Source organism: Lithobates pipiens, unplaced genomic scaffold (genome assembly GCF_037356315.1).
Source record: "Lithobates pipiens isolate NorthernLeopardFrog02 unplaced genomic scaffold, aLitPip1_a1.2 Scaffold_25, whole genome shotgun sequence".
NCBI classification, from domain to species: domain Eukaryota; kingdom Metazoa; phylum Chordata; class Amphibia; order Anura; family Ranidae; genus Lithobates; species Lithobates pipiens.
Window position 1 is genome coordinate 41,677,994 of NW_027507787.1, and position 20,887 is coordinate 41,698,880.

The following is a 20,887-nucleotide window of genomic DNA, read 5'->3' on the forward strand; positions in this document are numbered from 1 at the left end:
TTCCTAACAACCTAGAAAATAAAATGGCGGTCGTTGCAATACTTTCTGTCACACCGTATTTCCGCAGCGGTCTTACAAGTGCACTTTTCTGGGGAAAAAATACACTTTTTTGAATAAAAAAATAAGAGAACAGTAAGGTTAGCCCAATTTTTGTTTTATATTGTGAGAGATAATGTTACGCTGAGTAAATTGATACCCAACATGTCATGCTTCAAAATTGCGCCCGCTTGTGGAATGGTGACAAACTTTTACCCTTAAGAATCTCCTTATGCAACATTTAAAATTGTTTACATACAGGCTGCATGTTTTGAGTTACAGAGAAGGTCTAGGGATAGAATTATTCTTCTTGCTCTACTGATCGCAGCGATACCTCACATGTGTGGTTTGAACACCGTTTTCATATGGGGGCGCTATTCACGTATGCGTTCGCTTCTGCACACGAGGTCGGCGGGACGGGGCACGTTAAAAAAAAATTATTTTTTCTTATTTATTCTACCTTTTATTTTTACACTGTTTAAAAAAAAATGGTGTCACTTTTATTCCTATTACAAGGAATGTAAACATCCCTTGTAATAGAAAAAAAGCATGACAGGACCTCTTAAATATGACATCTGGGGTCAAAAAGACCTCAGATCTCATATTTACACTAAAATGCAATAAAAAGGAAAAAAAAATTGTCATTTCAATTTTTTTTTTAAAACAATGGCCCTTTAAGAGCTATGGGTGGACGTGATGTTTTGACGTCGCTTCCGCCCTACAGTGTCATGGAGAAAGGTGGGGGCCATCTTTGCCTCATTCATCTCCATGCACAGCCAGTGAGAGGACCTCCGCCACTGCCGACGGCTCTGGTAAGTAGTGATGGACGAACTTCCGACGGGACGTTTCGCGAAAGCGAAATGCGAACGGACCCAAACGTTCGCGAAACCGAACGTTCGCCGCGGGCCCCATTGACTTCAATGGGAGGCGAACTTTGCAAACCTTCATGTCGAATTTGCGGCCACGTGGTAATTATTAGGGGGTAAAACGTAGTCCCACCATCTGGACAATGACATAATACATGTATGAGGTGAATTTGGGATCGATAACTACAAGCATTTTTATTTTATTTGGGAAATTGTTCTAACAATTCAGGACTATGGAGCTAATGAAGGCAATGGAGGAGAGGGAAGGTCAGGGACCAGGGTAGGCAAAGAAGAGGGTGCAGGAGATGATCACCAGCAGCGTGACATACCGGAATGACACATGCACCGTGATAGAGGCATCTGACAGCAGCACCGTAATACAGAGCACTGACAGCAGCACCGTGACATACAGCGCTGACAGCAGCACCGTGACATACAGCGCTGACAGCAGCACCGTGACATACAGCGCTGACAGCAGCACCGTGACATACAGCGCTGACAGCAGCACCGTGACATACAGCGCTGACAGCAGCACCGTGACATACAGCGCTGACAGCAGCACCGTGACATACAGCGCTGACAGCAGCACCGTGACATACAGCACTGACAGCAGCACCGTAAGCAGCCCCAGGAGGAAGTCAGCACAGCACAGGGATGGTGTGATCCCCTCATAATAAGAACCCCCAGGAGGAAGTCAGCACAGCACAGGGATAGTGTGATCCCTTCATAATAAGAACCCCCAGGAGGAAGTCAGCACAGCACAGGGATATCATAAGCAGCCCCAGTAGAAATATGACACCGCTCAACCTCTTCAAAGAGGAGGGTAGGGGCATATAGTACGGTGTGCTTTTTTGGGTCAAGGAAGTGAGCAGACTGTACGTCAGTCCCTATACCGCTGAAGGACTGCTGCAGTATAGGGCAGCGGTCAGCAGTGGTGCACGTCAACCCTATCTATTGTGGACCTATAGCGGTCCTTACAGAACAGCAGACTGTACCGCACTCAAGCCTATGTACCGTAGCACCCTATACCAAGTTACCAGTCCTTATAAGAACTTTTGTGGACCAAGCAGGTTGTGTATTAGTGTTTAGCAGACTGTACGTCAGTCCCTATACCGCTGAAGGACTGCTGCAGTATAGGGCAGCGGTCAGCAGTGGTGCACGTCAACCCTATCTATTGTGGACCGATAGCGGTCCTTACAGAACAGCAGACTGTACCGCACTCAAGCCTATGTACCGTAGCACCCTATACCAAGTTACCAGTCCTTATAAGAACTTTTGTGGACCAAGCAGGTTGTGTATTAGTGTTTAGCAGACTGTACGTCAGTCCCTATACCGCTGAAGGACTGCTGCAGTATAGGGCAGCGGTCAGCAGTGGTGCACGTCAACCCTATCTATTGTGGACCGATAGCGGTCCTTACAGAACAGCAGACTGTACCGCACTCAAGCCTATGTACCGTAGCACCCTATACCAAGTTACCAGTCCTTATAAGAACTTTTGTGGACCAAGCAGGTTGTGTATTAGTGTTTAGCAGACTGTACGTCAGTCCCTATACCGCTGAAGGACTGCTGCAGTATAGGGCAGCGGTCAGCAGTGGTGCACGTCAACCCTATCTATTGTGGACCGATAGCGGTCCTTACAGAACAGCAGACTGTACCGCACTCAAGCCTATGTACCGTAGCACCCTATACCAAGTTACCAGTCCTTATAAGAACTTTTGTGGACCAAGCAGGTTGTGTATTAGTGTTTAGCAGACTGTACGTCAGTCCCTATACCGCTGAAGGACTGCTGCAGTATAGGGCAGCGGTCAGCAGTGGTGCACGTCAACCCTATCTATTGTGGACCGATAGCGGTCCTTACAGAACAGCAGACTGTACCGCACTCAAGCCTATGTACCGTAGCACCCTATACCAAGTTACCAGTCCTTATAAGAACTTTTGTGGAACAAGCAGGTTGTGTGTTAGTGATTAGCAGACTGTACGTCAGTCCCTATACCGCTGAAGGACTGCTGCAGTATAGGGCAGCGGTCAGCAGTGGTGCACGTCAACCCTATCTATTGTGGACCGATAGCGGTCCTTACAGAACAGCAGACTGTACCGCACTCAAGCCTATGTACCGTAGCACCCTATACCAAGTTACCAGTCCTTATAAGAACTTTTGTGGAACAAGTGAGTTGTGAATGTTTAGCAGACTGCAGCAGAAGGGCAGCAGTCAAGTATAATATCCTTTCTATATTTGGAAGAAAGAATATTATACATGTACAAGCCTATTACTGTACCACTGATACCAGTCCTGAAAAGAACCTTTGTGGAACTAATAATAACAGCAAGTCTTTAAAATTACCCTCACTGCCTGACAACACTGCTTCCTTCCTGTCCCTATACAAATTGGCAAAAAAAGAGAACGATTAGTGGTTACTGGAACAGCTCTTTTGTGGACCTTGATAGTAACAGCTAATGATGATGATGATGATGATGATGATGAAAGACTAATCTGGCTGTCCCTGTAGCATACACCGTCCTTTCCCTTTCTCTAAACTAACAAAAGACACTCAGGCTGCTGCAAGAATCAGCAGCACAGCAAACCTATCAACACCTAACACCTATACCAGTCCTGAAAAGAACTTTTGTGTACCAAATAGCTAGTGGTTTATCTCTCCCTACTCCACACAGGAACCTGTCCCTATCGTAACAGAAGAAAGAATGTAAAATGGCCACCGGATCGGGTGTATTTATAGGTTAGGGGGAATGTCCAAGTGTCCATGTGCTGTCATGTCTCAATTGGCTGTCCTGTATCACATGATAAACGTGTCACCAAAGGTTAAAGTTCTTGTATACATTAAACACGTAAGTCCGCCGCGGCGAACGACGGAAAAAGGCGTTCGAACGTGCGGACCGCGAATGTCGGAAATTCGCCGCGAAACGACCGCCGGGCGAAACGTTCGTCCATCACTACTGGTAAGCAGCGAAGGGCACCAGAGCGTGGCGGGGGACCCTCTCCCGCCGCCAATAAAAGTGATCTTGTGCGAATCTGCCACAGAGACCACTTTTATCTTGTAGCCAACCGCCGGTCGAACATGGGGATACCGGGGTTATGGCAACTAGCTGCTGCCATAACAACGATATCCGTCCGCAAAGTAAGGATGTATATCGGTGGTCGGCAATAGGTCCAATGCCTAGTGAAGAGAGGAGGATGCATCCGCCAGGTACAACAAGGAGTCATCAACATATAAACAGAGTTTCTCTTCAATTGATCCCACTACAATACCTCTCACCATGGGGAGCAGCTCAAAGAAGAAAAGCAAGGGGCTCTAGAGCCAAAGCAAATAGGCCTGGAGGGAGGGAACAACCCTAACATGTCCCCCTACCCAAGGAAAAGGGCACTAAAGGGTCTGATTGGTCCTAACCCTAGCCTGGGTATGGGCAAAAAAACAGTCGCAGCCAGGAGAGAAAATGGGGACCGAACCCAAAGCCAACCAGAACCACCTAGAAGTAGTCCAAACCGAGTCAAATGCTTTCTTGGCATCTAAGGATGCCACCACCCCTGAGCTATCCGCCGTGGCCAGGACCATATGGGTGTAAAGATGTCATATTAATTTCCGTTTCCCTGCCTAGCATAAATCCGAACTGATCCGGGTGGATCAGTGTCCTAATCAATATTTTTACAGAGAAGCTTTGCATCCGAATTCAACAGAGAGATGGGGCAATAAGAGGAGCATAAATCAGGGTTCTTCCCAGGCTTCCAGGCACCACAATCACTGCATAACTCATAGAACCCAGAAAAGACTCCACCTCCAACACTTGAATAGAAGGCAGTAAATCCTCTGCATAGTTCTTATAAAATTCCTCAGGATTTCCATCAGGACCAGCAGCCTTACTTGATTAAAGAACCCTCAATGCCTTTTGCACATTTTCCAAAGTAATTGGAGAATCCAGCTTGCCATGATATGTAGAGGTTAGAACTGGGAAATCAATCTCGAACAGGTATGACTAATTCACTAGCAATATAGTCCACTCTGGAGCTGTAGAGCATCTGGTAATATGAGACAAAACATTCATAAATATGTGCAGCGTTAGAAAGCAATTAACCACCAAAAGATTCTAGGTATGCTAGCAGTATGTTCCTTGGCCAATCAGGCCAACAGTTTTCGATTTTTCTTTCACCCTATTCAAATATTCTCTGAGCTTGATGTAGATGTAATTTTTTAGGCAAAGATGTCCGAAGGAGAAGGACATCTCTGGTAAGTGACTGCAACCTATGGTAGCAATGGGGGTCCCTTGTACACATATATAGCTTTTCTTGTTCAGAAACCATGGGTTTAGCGCTAATTCTGCTTTGCATTCTCTATGGGCCTGACCTATAAGTAGTTGGTATTGCCCTCTCATGGAAGCTTTAAAGGCATCCCATTCCGTGGCCTTAGAAGCAGAGTTAGGATTGACACTCCAAAAAGTATGAAGGTGGTCTCTGAATTTTGAATAGACTGTATTAAAAGTTATCCAAATACTAGAAATCTTCCACATTCTATCCAAGGGGTTGTCTGATGCCCTAAGTTGGATAAAAAAGAGAGCATGGTCAGAGATACCCCTATAGTGCATAATTTCAGCTATCAATAATGTGGAAAAATGTGTGTATTATACCTTATATGTAAAAATATACTTGTGATATAACTCTAATGCCGTGTACACACGATTGGAATTTTCGGCCAGCAAAAGATCGATGAGCGACTGTGTGTATGCTCCATCAGAATTTAGCTGGTCAAATTCCAGTCAGCAAACAGTTGAGAGCATGTTTTCAATTTTTCTAACGGAAAAACTTTCTATCAGAAATTCTGATCGTGTGTATGCAATTCCGAACCATCAGAGCTTTTTCCAACCAAAATCCCGATCGTGTGTACGCGGCATAACAAATTCATCAAACATGTGCAAAATAATTAATCAAATATGTGCAAAAAGGAAACTTTATGGAAATATATATAATAAATATGTATAAAATAATTCAAATAAAGCTCATTAAAAAAATTTATTGTGAAAAAATTTCACATAAAGTTTATCAAAAATGGTTCATAAAAAGTGGTTAAAAAAATCATTAAAAATACTGCTCTTCTCCAAGTGCCAAGTGCTCAAATCACATAAAATGCTCCAGTGCTCCAAAGTGCTCCTTAAACGACATAGCCTCTTACCAGACTCAAAAGATCTCCAAATCATAAGAGATCAATAACGCTTTAGGTCTAGCAATTCCCTCAGCTGATGCTGTCACCACCGGATGGTTTAATTATCAGTGACCCCGTTTGTAAGAATTCACGGCCATATCCCAGCACCCCAGAAATTACTCCATCTCAATGCTGCTTGCTAATCATCGGATTCTCTCAGTAAACAGTGTGGTATTGAATAGAAAAGAGAAGGCTCATGGTACAATAACGTAGACACAAAGCTCTAAAATTATTGGACTTACAATCTACAGAATAGAAACAGCGATAAAACAAAGTCTTGACCAGGCCGCGGGGCACACAAGCCGACCCGGATGTGATGACGTCACAGCTCTGACTCCACCCGACACGTTTCCGCGTAACAGGTGTCTTAACCGAAGTGGTCCATGGATGGGTTTGAGGGGGTCTGTGAGGGTCAGATAAAAAAAAATTACATTCACTTTATAGCCATCCCACTTGTTCCAAACAATGATTTGTCTTTGAAAGAAATTAAAGTGCTAATTCTTGTTTTCTAGTGGTAGTAGTAGTAAGAATTAAAGTTGTTTTTTTTAAATGAAAAGGAGTGACTTTTTTTTCAAGATTCTTTCAGGAACTTCTGGGCTTTGAGCGCAAGGCGTGAGTGTGCACCAATGACTGTAATAATGTCACTGGTCCTCAGAAAAAGTGTCAAAAGTGTCAAGTTACGCGTGCAATTTGTCCATTGCATCATTGCAGTCCCGCTATAAGGTGCTGATTGCCGCCAGTACTAGTAAAATATATATATATATATATATATATATATATATATATATATATATATATATATATATATATATTTATTCAATAGTTTGTAGATGCCATAACTTTTGCGCAAACCAATCAATACACGCTTATTGGGATTTTTTTTATCAAAAATATGTAGCAGAATACATATTGGCCTAAATTGATGAAGAAATCGGGCGTGAACAAGATGGCGGCAGTGTAGGACGCTTAGTTGAGGAGCTCTGCTACCACCTCGGGAAATTCATCCTGTTCTAATACCCTAGCTGAATCTCTCCCTACCTCATCCCGGCAGGGAATGGCACAGACCCGGAACAGAACCAAGAAAAAGCAGGGAAACACCCCTAAATCTCCTAAGTCTCCTGGAGGAGTGGCTGTACACGTGGCCAGTAAGAGCAACATGGCATCCCAGATGGAGGTTCCAGTGCCCGCACTCACGGAGCAGAGTAACTTCGCTACCCTAATGCAGGTGATTACAGGCTGCCAATCTACACTGTCAACTCTCACCACCAAGATTGACACTGTTCAGCTTGAAATTGGCAGGACTTCGATAAAATCCGCCAGAGGGTTACAGAGACCTAGCGCAGGCTGGGCGATACCAAAGATATGTTTCGCGACCACTCAGCCTCCATGCACACCCTGCAGGTGAGAGTGCAATCCCTCAAGTTGAGAGCTGAGGATGCGGAGAACCACAACCGCCGGAACATTCTTCGGACCATAGCTCTCCCTGAGGGCTCAAAAGGCTCGGATCCACCTGCATACACGGAGCAGCTGCTCTGTGCACTTTTCCCTCAGGGGGCCTTCTTGACCTTCATTGCAGTGGAGAGAGCGCACAGGATGCCCACCACAATTTGGGGCGGCTGGCTCCCCGCCACGTACCTTCATCTTCAGGCTGCTCAAGACCGTGACCTGATCCTGTGAGAAGCTCGTAAGCTGCATGATATCCGCTATGAGTCTGCACGGCTGTTCTTCCCCAATTTTTCGGTGGACACCCAGAAGCTCTGGTGTGAGGGCTTACCTAGGTTGGAGTCCATGGCGCAGAGATGTAGGCTCACCCTTGCAAACAGATACAGCCCACGGTAACAAAGAGATAAGCTACCTGGACTGTGAATCTGTGCACGGGGGCTTGACAGGAATAGCCAAAGGATAGTCAAGGTAAAGCTGCAGTCAGGGATTCCAGAAGTCAGGATAACAATAAACAAAGCCAGCGTCTGAAGCCGGGGTCAGTCTTGGAAAACTGGAACTCTGCAACAGAGGACAGGAGCACACGACCACTTGGCAAACATGACAAAATGAACTGCCAAAGCCCTCAGAGTGAGACAGGGTTTTATACTCAGCTAATTAGGTAACCTGCCTCAGCTGATCCAGGAGTGACAGGTACAGGTTGGGACAGGTTGAGAGAGTTACTTGTTCAAACAAAGGAATGTATTTTATGTAATTACATAACTGCTGACAAAAGGTTTTATCTCACTGGGTGTTGTAGTGGGGTGCAGGGGAGAGGTCTGGAGCTGGCCTCTTCCCAGGGTCCAGATGCTTTTGTATACTTGGTCCTGCTGCACCACCCATTTTATTTCTACCCTCAACCATGGCTCCTTTAACTATTATCTCATGGAATGTCAGAGGCCTAAACTCCCGGATTAAGTGCTCCTTGGTGTTTAATTTTCTCAAAACATACTGCCCTGATATATGTATTTTTCGGGAAACCTTCCTGATGGGCAGTAAAGTCCTTATCCTTAAAAAGCAAATGTTTTGGTTGATAATGTGGCAGGGGATTTAAACATGCCTCCCTGTCCTGCAGTGGACAGGCTGACACCGGGTGGGGCCGCGGACTCCCTGCTCTTTCGCTGGGCCTCCACTTTTGGCCTCACCGATGTTCGGCGCTGAAAAAATCTCTCTGTAGAAGCTTTACCTGTCAGTCTGCCCATTATGCAGCCATGTCCAGAATTGATCTTGTATACGTCAGTGGCCCTGTCCTGGCTAAAGTACGAGAGACATCTATTCTCCCTAGGCGAATATCTGACCACACGCCTATCCTGCTGCGCCTGAATGTCTGTCCTGCGCCTACTGACTGCCTGTGGCGCCTGTCAAGGTTCTGGATCTCAGATGACAGGGTTGCCCCGGGTGCTCAATCAGATGTACAGAGGTATTGGTACACTAACCCACCTGCCACTGACCCAGCCTCTAGCTGAGATGCTTTTAAAGCGCATGTATGGGGATACTACCAGACGAAAATCTGTCAGGTCTGATGCCTATCTGGATTGGAGCTGGCCCAGGCTGAGCAGAAAGCCAGTACATTAGAACAACAATGTATTACTACTAGAGATGGTGACACACAGGGATCTACAGTGTGCTCTGCGTGAGGTGATGCTGCTGAAGGTTGCATTGGCCAAAAAAGGACTGTTGCATCAGTCGCAACGTGTTTTCGAACAGGTTGAGCGAACGGGTCGTCTCCTGGAGTGGCTGTTCAAGGAACAGTTAGTTATGACAGGTATTGCAAACATTAAGGATGCTGATGGATGACTGGTATCGGACCCTGGAGGTATTAATCACTGCTTTGCCACCTTCTACAAAGACCTCTACTCTTCTAGGGCGAGATACACTGGACCTGAGCTCCAGGCCTTTCTGAAGGACATCCAGTGCCTGATTTTGACTGAGGAGGCTCGCCAGAGAATTAACGCTCCACTCACCCTAAAGGAAATTCAGCAGGCTATTGGTTCCATGCAGGCAGGGAAAACACTGGGAGATGATGGTCTCCCAGTGGAATTTTACAGAGCACATATGGAGGCACTGGCTAGTAGGTCGTTGGAAGTATTGTAGGCCTCCCTTGAGGCCTCTTCCCTCCCCCCCCTCGATGTCTACGACTATTATTGTTGTGATACCCAAACCCGGCAAGGAGCCTGAGTTATGCTCCTCATATAGGCCCATTTCACTGCTTAATGTGGATGCGAAGATCCTTGCGAAGGTGCTGGCGACTTGCCTTAACAAGGTCATTCTATCCTTGGTCCACAGAAACCAAACTGGGTTTATGCCGGACGGGGTACGGACATCAACTTGAGAAGACTCCACACAGTCATGGTCGGTGTTTCAGCTGGGGGGGCTCTGGGGTGGTGGCCTCCTTTGATGCCGAGAAAGCCTTTGACTCGGTGGAGTGGGAATGTTTATGGCTTGTCCTTCAGAAGTTTGGTTTAGGGCCTAACTTTATCTCCTGGCTGAGGATGCTTTATTCGTCCCCCTCGGCCAGATTTCGGATGAATGGTATGGTTTCGGCCCCCTTCCCTCTCCACCAAGGCACCAGGCAGGGCTGTCCCCTCTCCCTGGCCCTCTTCAAATTGGCAATTGAGCCTTTGGCAGAGCTCTTGAGCACCTCTGAGGAGGTAAAGCGAATCTTGTCCCCCCCCCACCCGGTTGAAAAGGTGTCTCTGTCGCAGATGATATGCTGCTGTACCTGCATGACACCTGACGGTCACTACAGGCGGCCCTGGCTATTATTGACCGTTTTGGGGTTTTCTCAGGAGTTAAGGTGAATTGGGACAAATCGCTCCTGAATTGGGACAAATCGCTCCTGTTGCCACTGTCAGAGTCGAACCAGTTGGTCGACCCACAGATACCTCTGCAGCAGGTATACCATTTCAAATATTTAGGCATTCACGTCCAAAGGGACCCTCTACAATATTTAGATGGCAACTTATACCCTGTGACCAAACAATTTATCCACCTCTGCAATATATGGAGGAACCTCCCACTCACGCTGGTGGGGAGAGTAAATCTGATAAAAATATCCTAACTCCATAAATTCCTTTACATCTTCCGCCAGTCCCTGGTCCCTATCCCAGCTGCTTTTTTAGCTAAACTTGATCGAGCCATCACCTAATTTATCTGGACGGGCTCGACCCCCCATGTGGCCAAACCCACACTGCAGCTTTCGTTGACTAAGGATGTTCTGCCCCTGCCAAACTTCAGGAAGTTGTCAGGTCACCTTGAGGCGAGGTGACAGATGCACACCTTAGGGATTAGGACTGCACCGCAAGGTTGTGGACCCTACGGCTGACTGCTGCAGACGGGGGACAGATCCCACTGGGGTTAGAGCGTAAGATTGCCTGGGGCGCGGAGTCTAAGAGCCAGCAGGTGTTCACCAGCGCCTCTAGTGGTGAGGATGGACTTGGCTGCAACTGGCTCCAGGTCGCGACCCCCAGGGTCCCCCAGCTCATACCCACAGTAGGCAACAGGAGGATAGGGATAGTGAGGGACAAAGCCAAGGTCGGGGCCACAAGCAGACAGGAATAGTCAGGGACAAAGCCAAGGTCGGGGCCACAAGCAGACAGGAATAGTCAGGGACACGCCAAAAGGTCAGGATCACAGGCAAACAGGGATAGTCAAGGCCACGCCAAAGTCGCTAACAGAACAACAGAAGAGCACACGGCAGGTAACAGGAAGCTAACACACAAAGGTTGATCAGCAGCGTTGACCTGCAGTGCACAGGTTAATATAGAGCTCGCTGATAGGAGCTAGGGTGGAGCCATGCCAGAGGATGGATTACAAAAACAGACAGGTGAGGGTCAGCTGGTCTCTAGATGAACACATGGAAACAGGTAAGCAGACAAACTATTGCATAACCATGACAGAAGTACTATTGGGCTGCACAATTGGTCACCACGGCGGTCAATTTGGAAACGGCCATTCTAGGGTCCTACTCTGTACTCAATCTTGTATATCGAGGGCCAAAATATAGCTCCCAAGTAACCACTCCTATGCAGACAACACTTCTGGCATGGAAGCAGGTTACCCAACATCTCAACGAGGCATGCACCATATCTCGACACACTCCACTATGGGGCAATCCCCAAGTTTGGGCTGGATATACAATTACCAAAATGAGTCATATCATGTCAGGAGGACACTTCCTTTCCCTAGAGAATCATAGGGGGCAATTTAAACTACCTTTGTGGATGTACTTTATATATATGCAACTCAGACATGCCATATGGCCTGCCATCCCTGATGGGGTTGTTCTTACTGTACATTCAGTTGAATCCTTTCTTGCTGCTGCTGACATCAGCCGCACACTGTCCTCCATATACCTGAGACTTACCTGCAAAGATACCTCGAACACGCTCTGGTTGTTTGGAGTGTGGCAGCGGGACATTCCTGCTCTGATGGAGGAGGATTGGACTGAGAGTCTGCAACAATGTATCCCACTTATGATTTCAGCTAAGGACCGATTTGTGCAATTAAAATTTCTACATTGAGTGTACTACACTTCCTTCAGACTTTCCAGGATTTATCCGGGTGTGGATGACACCTGTCCCAAATGCAAGCAGTCGGTGGGAACATTCATTCATATTGTGCGGGAATGCCCCCATATTCAAACCTTCTGGCAGGCAGTTGTCTCTGACGTGAATAGAGTTATACGCCCGCTTGTTTTTTTACTGGGCAGCACTGATAATCTAGCGATCCCTGAAAACACTTCTCTTCAGAGAAGCCTACCCTACCCACACCTAACTGTATTTTCATTTTCTCCATCAGCTCATCCACCCCCACAGTTAATACCTTTTGTTTCAACTTAACCCTACCTTCTAGATGGTAAGCACTAACGAGCAGGGCCCTCTGATCCCTCCTGTATTGATTTGTATTGTAAGTGTACTGTCTGCCCTCATATTGTAAGGCCCCTTTCACACATGCGGATGGTATGTCCGTATTTCATCCATCCGTTTGCGGATGAAATACGGACATCCATTCATCCCTATGGGATAGCGGGTGTCTGCGGATGAGCATCCGCAGACACCCGCTATTGTCCGCCTCCGCAAATGTCCGATTCTGCAGACGGAGGAAAATCCTATTTTTCTGTCCGTCTGCAGAGCGGATCGGATGAACACGGACACACGGTCCGTGCTCGTCCGATCCCCATAGAGGAGAGCGGAGAGCTGACAGGGCGGTCCCCGCACAGTGTGCGGAGACCGCCCTGTCCGCAGCCGGCTCAGCGGGGACAACGGAGCGATCCCCGCTGAGCGAGCGGATCATCACGGGGCGGATCATTACTGATCCGCCCCGTGTGAAAGGGGCCTAAAGCGCTGCGCAACTGTTGGCGCTATATAAATCCTGAATAATAATAATAATAATAGTAACTACCAAGCACACTAAACTCTTCACATTATACGTGGCTTACTATGCTAGGAAAATGATTCTGTTTTTATAACCTAACCCTGACTTGTACTTCTCAACAACATTGTTCCTTTCTTGACAATGTGATGCGACCCGACACAATCTATCTGTAGCAGGGGCAAAGCCTCCATCCCTAATAAATATACAACATTTGGAGAGACTTTAAATGAGGCATGTCACTGAATGAATACTTTAATTACATTTATTTATAAAATACAAATCACATCATGAAATGTGTCAATCTGGGATACAGGACACAATAAACTATGATACACTTGTTTACATACACTTCTTTAAATATACAGGTATTATACAGAATAGAATACAACATGGTTAACAATGCAAATGCGTAGACACACTCATCCATTCATAAAACAAATAAACATAAGCGATTGCTCATGGTAAGCCAAATTTGTCTCGGCATCAGTTGGATATATACTCGACGCACGTTTCATGGCTCATGCCAATCATCAGGAGTAAAAATGCTCTGAAATTAAATCAAGGATATCTATAAATATGGGATAACCTTTAGATGGAGAACTATCTCTCAAATAAAGGGAGGCTAACTTACAATCCGGCCCAAAAGTGATGCCCAACCTATGTCCAGGGGATGCAAAGAACACCAGGGGCTGAGGTGAGGAATAATATCCAGATCAAGGACAGCAGCTGGGTAGAGACCAGGTGACCATGTCATGACCATATGTGTCTGATGTATGCTTAACAGTCCATACTGCTCTGCAAGGATATAGAGATAAAACTTTGTAAAATAAAAGTACTATTAGTGGAACAAGTCCATACTTGTAGATAAATTAATAAATAGTATGCAATTAATGCAATGATGTAAAATGTAATAATTGAGTAGACTACAACCGGAGAGAATGTGCAATGTATACCCACTGTGGGTGAATACAAGGCAAACTCACCGTATCGTGGTAAATTAAAGGTTTAAGTAAATCTAAGTTACCTTGTGTATAATTCTATGGCTGTAGACATGCCTGGAGTCCTACTTTTGTGTAAGGTCCATGTGAAATGGTGAGCTGGCTAACCCAGACAGCTTACTGTATATCCCCAGCAAAATACGGATCCCCACCAACTTCACAAAGCTCCAATTGGTGGAAAAAAAGAGGAAAAATAGCTCCACGCTAAGGTGTTTGAACACACTGAGCAGAGCAAACAATCATGATGACGATTCACAGGAGGCAGGACCCCGCCCCCACCCCTATGCAAGGGGATGGTGGGGGAGGGGAAGAGACTGCTGTGCATCGCAGCCCCGGGGTCAGAGAAACGCCCCATTATCCCCCCATCCCTCCAGCGACAAATGGGCCCACCCAGGGCCAATGGAAGTGCAATAATATATTATATTCCATATACTATGTCTAATAAACCTATATATCAGCAATAAATGCCAGGTTATGAGAATATAGAGAGATATATAATCATTCAAAAAGTTCTAAAAATGGCTCATTGTAAAAGGAAAAAATGGATGAGTAGTGGTAAGTTTATTACCATTAAATTAAAGAAAAAGGTTTAACCATTCTCACGCTTTACAGTAATAGTTTTAACCACTTCGCACCGGTAGGACGTCCAGGGACGGCCTCGGCTTTCGGTGGTTATATCTGAATGATGCCTGAGGCCACAGACATCATTCAGATATTGGCGTTTTCAGCCGGCGATTCCCTGCACCATAAGAATGATCATAGTGGCTGTTCCGCCGCTTGATCGTTCCTACGGGAGGCGCCGCCCTCCGGTGCTTCTACCGACTCACCGCTTCCATCGGTGAGTCGGTCACAGGATCCGCCAGCCCCCGGATAATACCATAGAGATTTCCGGCGGACCAGATCGTCCCCGTAGTCTCTATGATCGTTCGGAGGCCGGGCGCGATGTTATGACGTCACGCCCGGCCTCTGCATTCAAAATAACGGCGCCGATTTGGCTAGAAAGCCAGGATCGTTTTTTTATTTTTTTTATTTTAGGCTTCCCAGCCTAGAGGTGAGATGTGGGGTCTTATTGACCCCATATCTCACTGTAAATAGGTCCGATCGTGCCATATTTCTATTACAAGGGATGTTTACATTCCTTGTAATAGGAATAAAAGTAATCAATTTTTTTTTTTTTAAGTGTCAAACAAAAAAAAAAAAGTAAAATTAACAATCAAAAATAAAAATTAAAGCGCCCCTGTCCCCGTGAGCTCGTACGCAAAAGCGAACGCATTCGTAAGTCCCGCCCACATATGAAAACGGTGTGCAAACCACACATGGGAGGTATCGCCACGAACGTTAGAGCGAGAGCAATAATTGTAGCACTAGACCTCCTCTGTAACGAAAAACATGTAACCAGTAAAAAATGTTAAACCGTCGCCTATGGGGATTTTTAAATACCAAAGTTTGGCGCCATTCCACGAGCGCGTGCAATTTTGAAGCGTGACATGTTGGGTATCTATTTACTCGGCGTATCTTCATCTATCACATTATGCAAAAAAATTGGGCTAACTTTACTGTTTTTTTTTTAAGTATGAAACTTTTTTTCTGAAAAAAACGCGTTTGAAAAATTGCTGCGCAAATACCGGGCGAGATAAAAAGTTGCAACAACCGCCATTGTATTCTCTAGGGTCTTTGCCAAAAAAACATATATAATGTTTGGGGGTTCTATGTAATTTTCTAGCAAAAAAATGATGAATTTTACATGTAGGAGAGAAATGTCAGAATTGGCCTGGATGGGAAGTGGTTAATAATGTGAAATGGCCTTTCACAAAAGGCAGGATTTGTTTATAAATGATCAAAATATAAACAGCTACTTATATTTATAAGAAATGATATTGTAGAATGTTGAACTAGGGAGTTGTTGATTGCCTTTGGGGATCAGGAAGGAATATTTTCTCTGTTGGAGCAAATTGGACCACATTGTATACATTTTTTTTTTTTTTTTTTTACCTCTGGATCAGTAGTTAAATAATATACTGTATTTTTAAGCATAACTGTCTTTATTACTTACAGGCACCAATCATGTTCAAACATACTGTGAAGACAGTAACTTATTGCTAGTATTTATATTAAAGACTTGGGGTTGTATTTGTTAAAATGTATGAAAGAAGAGCTAACTATGCCACCCTGAGCAATCATTTCGATTTTAAAGGCATTTCATTTGAGACTTCTTTACTTTATCAGTTACTACCCTATGAAGATAAACTTGAAAAGATCTCTTACATCAGTTTTTTTGTGTGTGTTTTCTAATACAGGCAGCAACAGTAACCGATCCAGCACTCGAAGTACACTAAGCCTGAGTAGTGGAAGGGAAGGAGATAATGAGGTAATTGCATGTGTGTTTCAATGAGTGACACAGTAATCGTTGCCTTCATTCAATCATCAGTAAAAAATCCACTGCATTCCAGACTACACTGGCAAATAATGTTTAATGTCTGTTTACAGCAATGTTAAATATATCAGTGAAAATGGGAAACATGTACCGTATTTATCGGCGTATAACACGCGCTGGCGTATAACACCCACCCCAAGTTTAGGAGGGAAGTTTAAGGAAAAAACCTTACATTTTAAATGCCCATCAATGTAGCCTTCCACTGTCCCCCTGCAGCCCTACACTGTTCTCCTGCAGCCTTCCACTGTCCCCCTGCAGCCTTCCACTGTCCCCCTGCAGCCCTACACTGTCCCCCTGCAGCCCTACACTGTTCCCCTGCAGGCTTACACTGTCCCCCTGCAGCCCTACACTGTCCCTCTGCATCCCTACACTGTCCCCCTGCAGCCTTTCCCAAAATTGCAGTATGGTTAGTTTTAAATTTACCGCCGCCGCCACCGCCGAGATCTTCGGCTCCTCCCGCCGCCGCCGCCGAGATCTTCAGCTCCTCCCGCTGCCGCCGTCGAGATCTTCAGCTCCTCCCGCCGCCGACATAGACCGAGCCGAGGGTACTCGGCTCTACTCGCAGTAACGGCCCCATCCCGCCCCTTGTCCTGGCTCCTGTGATGGACACAACACCGGGCCAATGGCGGGACGTAAAGGCTAGGAGGCGGGACTGGGCGTGACTGAGAGCGGAGCCGAGTACACAGTACACTCGGCTCAGCTTGGTAAATGTCGGCGGCGCTCCACAGACAGCGCAGATCGGCGGGGGGGATCGGCGTATAACACGCACCCCCGATTTTAAGGGAAAAAAAGTGCGTGTTATACGCCGATAAATACGGTATTTCTTTCTCGAACATCACGAGACACAGAGTCTCAGTAATCACTGATGTGTTATATAAGGTATCACTAGGTGATTGGACACTGGCAAACCCTAGACAGGAAGTTCAACCCCCTATATAACCCCTCCCCTTACTGGCAGTACCTCAGTTTTTTCGCCAGTGTCTTAAGTGTTGGTCACGAGTAAAGATGTGCTGTGCTGAGCTCCACTGGAATATACTACACTGGGGCAAGCCATGCAACCGGATCCATTCAAAGTGTCCTTTCCAGGCCAAATTGGATGGTACCCAGGCGTCGTGTCCAAAGAAACTAGGTTTTATCTGTAATGCTTCTCTTTTTAGAGAGCAGGACCCCAGGATCCAGTATGTGTTTTTTTTTCAGCCATATCCCTGGCGGGGTGCTTTACAGGCCCAGAACTGTGGATCCCACTATACAAAAAGGGGCTCCCAGTCTCTGAAGGTTTTTTCTAAATGGAGCCCACCATGAGAGGTGAAGATTGGGTCTGTTACACAGAACCCTGCAGCTGGATAAGGTAAGGGAGACTCCTTAATAGGCATGAGCTTCGAGTTCGAGTCAAGCTCATGTTCGACTCAAACATCGCCTGTTCGCCTGTTCACAGAACAGCGAACAATTTGGGGTGTTCACGGTAAATTCGAAAAGCTGCAGAACACCCTGTACAAGTCTATGGGAGAAATCTAAAGTGCTAATTTTAAATGCTTATATGCAAGTTATTGTCATAAAAAGTGTTTGGGGACCAGGGTCCTGCCCCAGGGGACATGTATCAATGCAAAAAAAAGTTTTAAAAACGGAAGTTTTTTCGGGAGCAGCGATTTTAATAATGCTTAAATTGAAACAATAAAAGTGTAATATTCCTTTAAATTTCGTACCCGGGGGTTGTCTATAGTATGCCTGTAAAGGGGCGCATGTTTCCCTTGCTTAGAACTGTCCCTGCACAAAGTGTCATTTCTGCAGGAAAAAAAGTAATTTAAAAGCACTTGCGGCTATAATGAATTGTCGGCTCCCCATAATACAGATAACAATCATTGAAAGTCATTGATAAAAAAAAAAGCGTGGGGTTCCCCCAAATTCAGTTATCAGGCCCTTCAGGTCAGGTATGGATATTAAGGGGAACCCCGCGTCAAGTTAAAAAAAATGACGTGGGGTTCCCCCCAAATATCCATACCAGACCCTTCAGGTCTGGTATGCATTTTAAGGGAAACTCCACGCCAAATTAAAAAAAAATGGCGTGGAGTTCCCCCCAAAAATCCATACCAGACCCTTTATCCGAGCACGCAACCTGGCCGGCCGCAGGAAAAGAGGGGGGGACGAGAGAGAGCACCCCCCTCCTGAACCGTACCAGGCCACATGCCCTCAACATTGGGAAGATGCTTTGGGGTCCCCCCCAAAGCACCTTGTCCCCATGTTGATGAGGACAAGGGCCGGTGGTTGTGGGGGTCTGCGGGTGGGGGGCTTATCAGAATCTGGAAGCCCCCTTTAACAAGAGGACCCCCAGATCCCGCCCCCACTGTTTGAAATGGTAAGGGGGTACAAAAGTACCCCTACCATTTCACAAAGAAAGTGTAAAAAAAACACACACACACACTGTTGGGAAAAGTCCTTTATTAAAAATAAAAAAAATATTCCAGCGGTGGTAATCCACTCTTGCTATCCAGCAATGGATGATCATCTCTCCGGGGTCCAGCGATGGGTGATCTGATCCAGCGATGGGTGATCTCTCCCTCTAGCGCAGTGCATCCATCCTGTCTCCACCAGAGACACTGCAGGAATCCTGGCAGCCTGACACTTCTTAGCTGAGGAGGGCAGGGCCACCTGTCACCTGACCCCGCCCCCTCTGACGCAAGGGGAAAGCCGGGCTTCCCCAGTGACATGCAGGTGACCCCGCCCCCTTTAACGGAAACCTGCGTTACATCAGAGGGGGGGCGGGTTCACCCGTACGTCTCTGGGGAAGCCCGGCTTTCCCCTTGCGTCAGACTGGGTCTTGGTAGCAGTGGTAGTTGCTGAACTACATTGCCCAGCAGTCAGTGCCTTTTTTTGTGGTACCTCTACTTTTGTTGCTTAGCACTATGGGCAGAAGAGGTACAAATACCCTGAAAAACAGGGGCTCAAAGGGTTCTCCCTCAGGCTCTGAGGACCCCCCCCCCTCTGCAGCACCTTCCCCCCCTGAAGGACCTGGGGAAGCTGGCTAGGGTGAGCCATCAGAGTCAGGGGCTGCATCTGCTTCTGGCACCTCAGCCCCTGTATACATTACGCAGGAGGTTTTTTCCTCAGCCATAAATGGATTAGAGTAAAGATTAGTGGCCTTAATCGCATCTTCACTCAGTGGAAGAAAACGCACTAGGTCCCCCTCTACCACCCTGGACCCTCAAACTCTGGGGGAAAAAGGAGTGGAATCACCCTCAGAGGATCGGGATGAGACTGATGATTCCTCTTTTGAGGAATCAAGTGGAGAAGGGCCCTCTGCAGCTTCTCAGGATGCGAAGGTGTTGGTGCAAATTCTTGCTGGATTGGTCCGCTCCACATTTAAGTTGTCTGTATCTGAGTCAGTTCCTCTTGTTTGGGTTCACTGAAGCCTCCTCAAACTGCACATACCTTTCCTGTTCATAGTTTACTGGAAAAGCTTATTATTCTGAGTGGGATTACCCAGATAAACATTTTTTTTCCCTCCTAAAAGTTTTCAACACTTTATCCTATGAAGGAAAAATTGGGAGGTATACCAGCGTTTGACGCCACCATATCCTCCATCAATAAAAGTCTGACTTGTCCTGTTGACAACGCTCAGATGCTTAGGGATCAAACTGATAAAAAATTGGAATTCCTGCTAAAAAACTGTTTTCTCCTTGGCAGGTTCAGCCTACAGTGGCAGCAATCGGAGTTTGTCAGTACTTGAGAGACCATGTTAAACAGGTCCTCAAGGTTTTGCCTGAACAGCAAGCCCGGAGTTTGGCCAACCTACCAGTGACTTTGTGTTTTGCTGTTGATGCAATTAGAGATTCTATCATCCAGACCTCTCGCCTTACGCTTGGTTTGGTGCATATGCGTAGAATCTTATGGTTGAAAAATTGGTCAGCCCGATCACCATGTTAGAAGGTTCTGTCTGGATCCCCCTTTCATGGTGCAAGGCTGTTCAGAGAGGATTTGGACAATTATATGCAAAAGATCTCTAGTGAGAAAGCAGCTTCTTGCCGGCTAAAAAGAGGAGTAAACGTCTCTCTTTCAAACGTGCTCTTTCCCCAGTGTCAGGAGCATCAGCCTCCAGGTAGTCACAACAGCCTCCTCCTCAGGCTAAAGAACTAAATCTCAGTCAACCCCAGCGACAAAAGAAGTAGACATGTGCAGAGTAAAATATTTCGTTTCGGAATTTCGTTTTCGTCTGAAAACTTAATTTATTTAGTTACTCCCGAAATTCGTTTTTATTTATTTCGTTTTTCGTTCAAAAATTGCATTCGTCCGAAAATCCACATGAATTACGGTCGAATCTGTCTTGGAAGGCTTATGGTGTCTGTCGAATGTATAAAGAAGATTCGACGGAGCTAACTATATAGCATACTTTAGAACCCTATTAAAGTCTATGGGACTCCAACGTTCAAAATCTAAAGTGCTAATTTTAAAGGCTAATTTGCAAGTTACTGTCCTAAAAAGTGTTTGGGGACCCGG

The 20,887-nt window shown here is 46.1% G+C and overlaps 1 protein-coding gene across 2 annotated transcripts in view; it reads left to right on the forward strand.

The window, feature by feature from the left end:
• Window positions 1-20,887, forward strand: part of PIK3AP1 (phosphoinositide-3-kinase adaptor protein 1) — a 196,194-nt gene that overhangs the window by 164,887 nt on the left and 10,420 nt on the right. For both annotated transcript variants that reach the window (XM_077454361.1, XM_077454360.1), the window contains exon 15: window positions 16,260-16,330. In XM_077454361.1, the coding sequence (XP_077310487.1) occupies window positions 16,260-16,330 (71 nt within the window). The remainder of the gene's footprint in view (window positions 1-16,259; window positions 16,331-20,887) is intronic.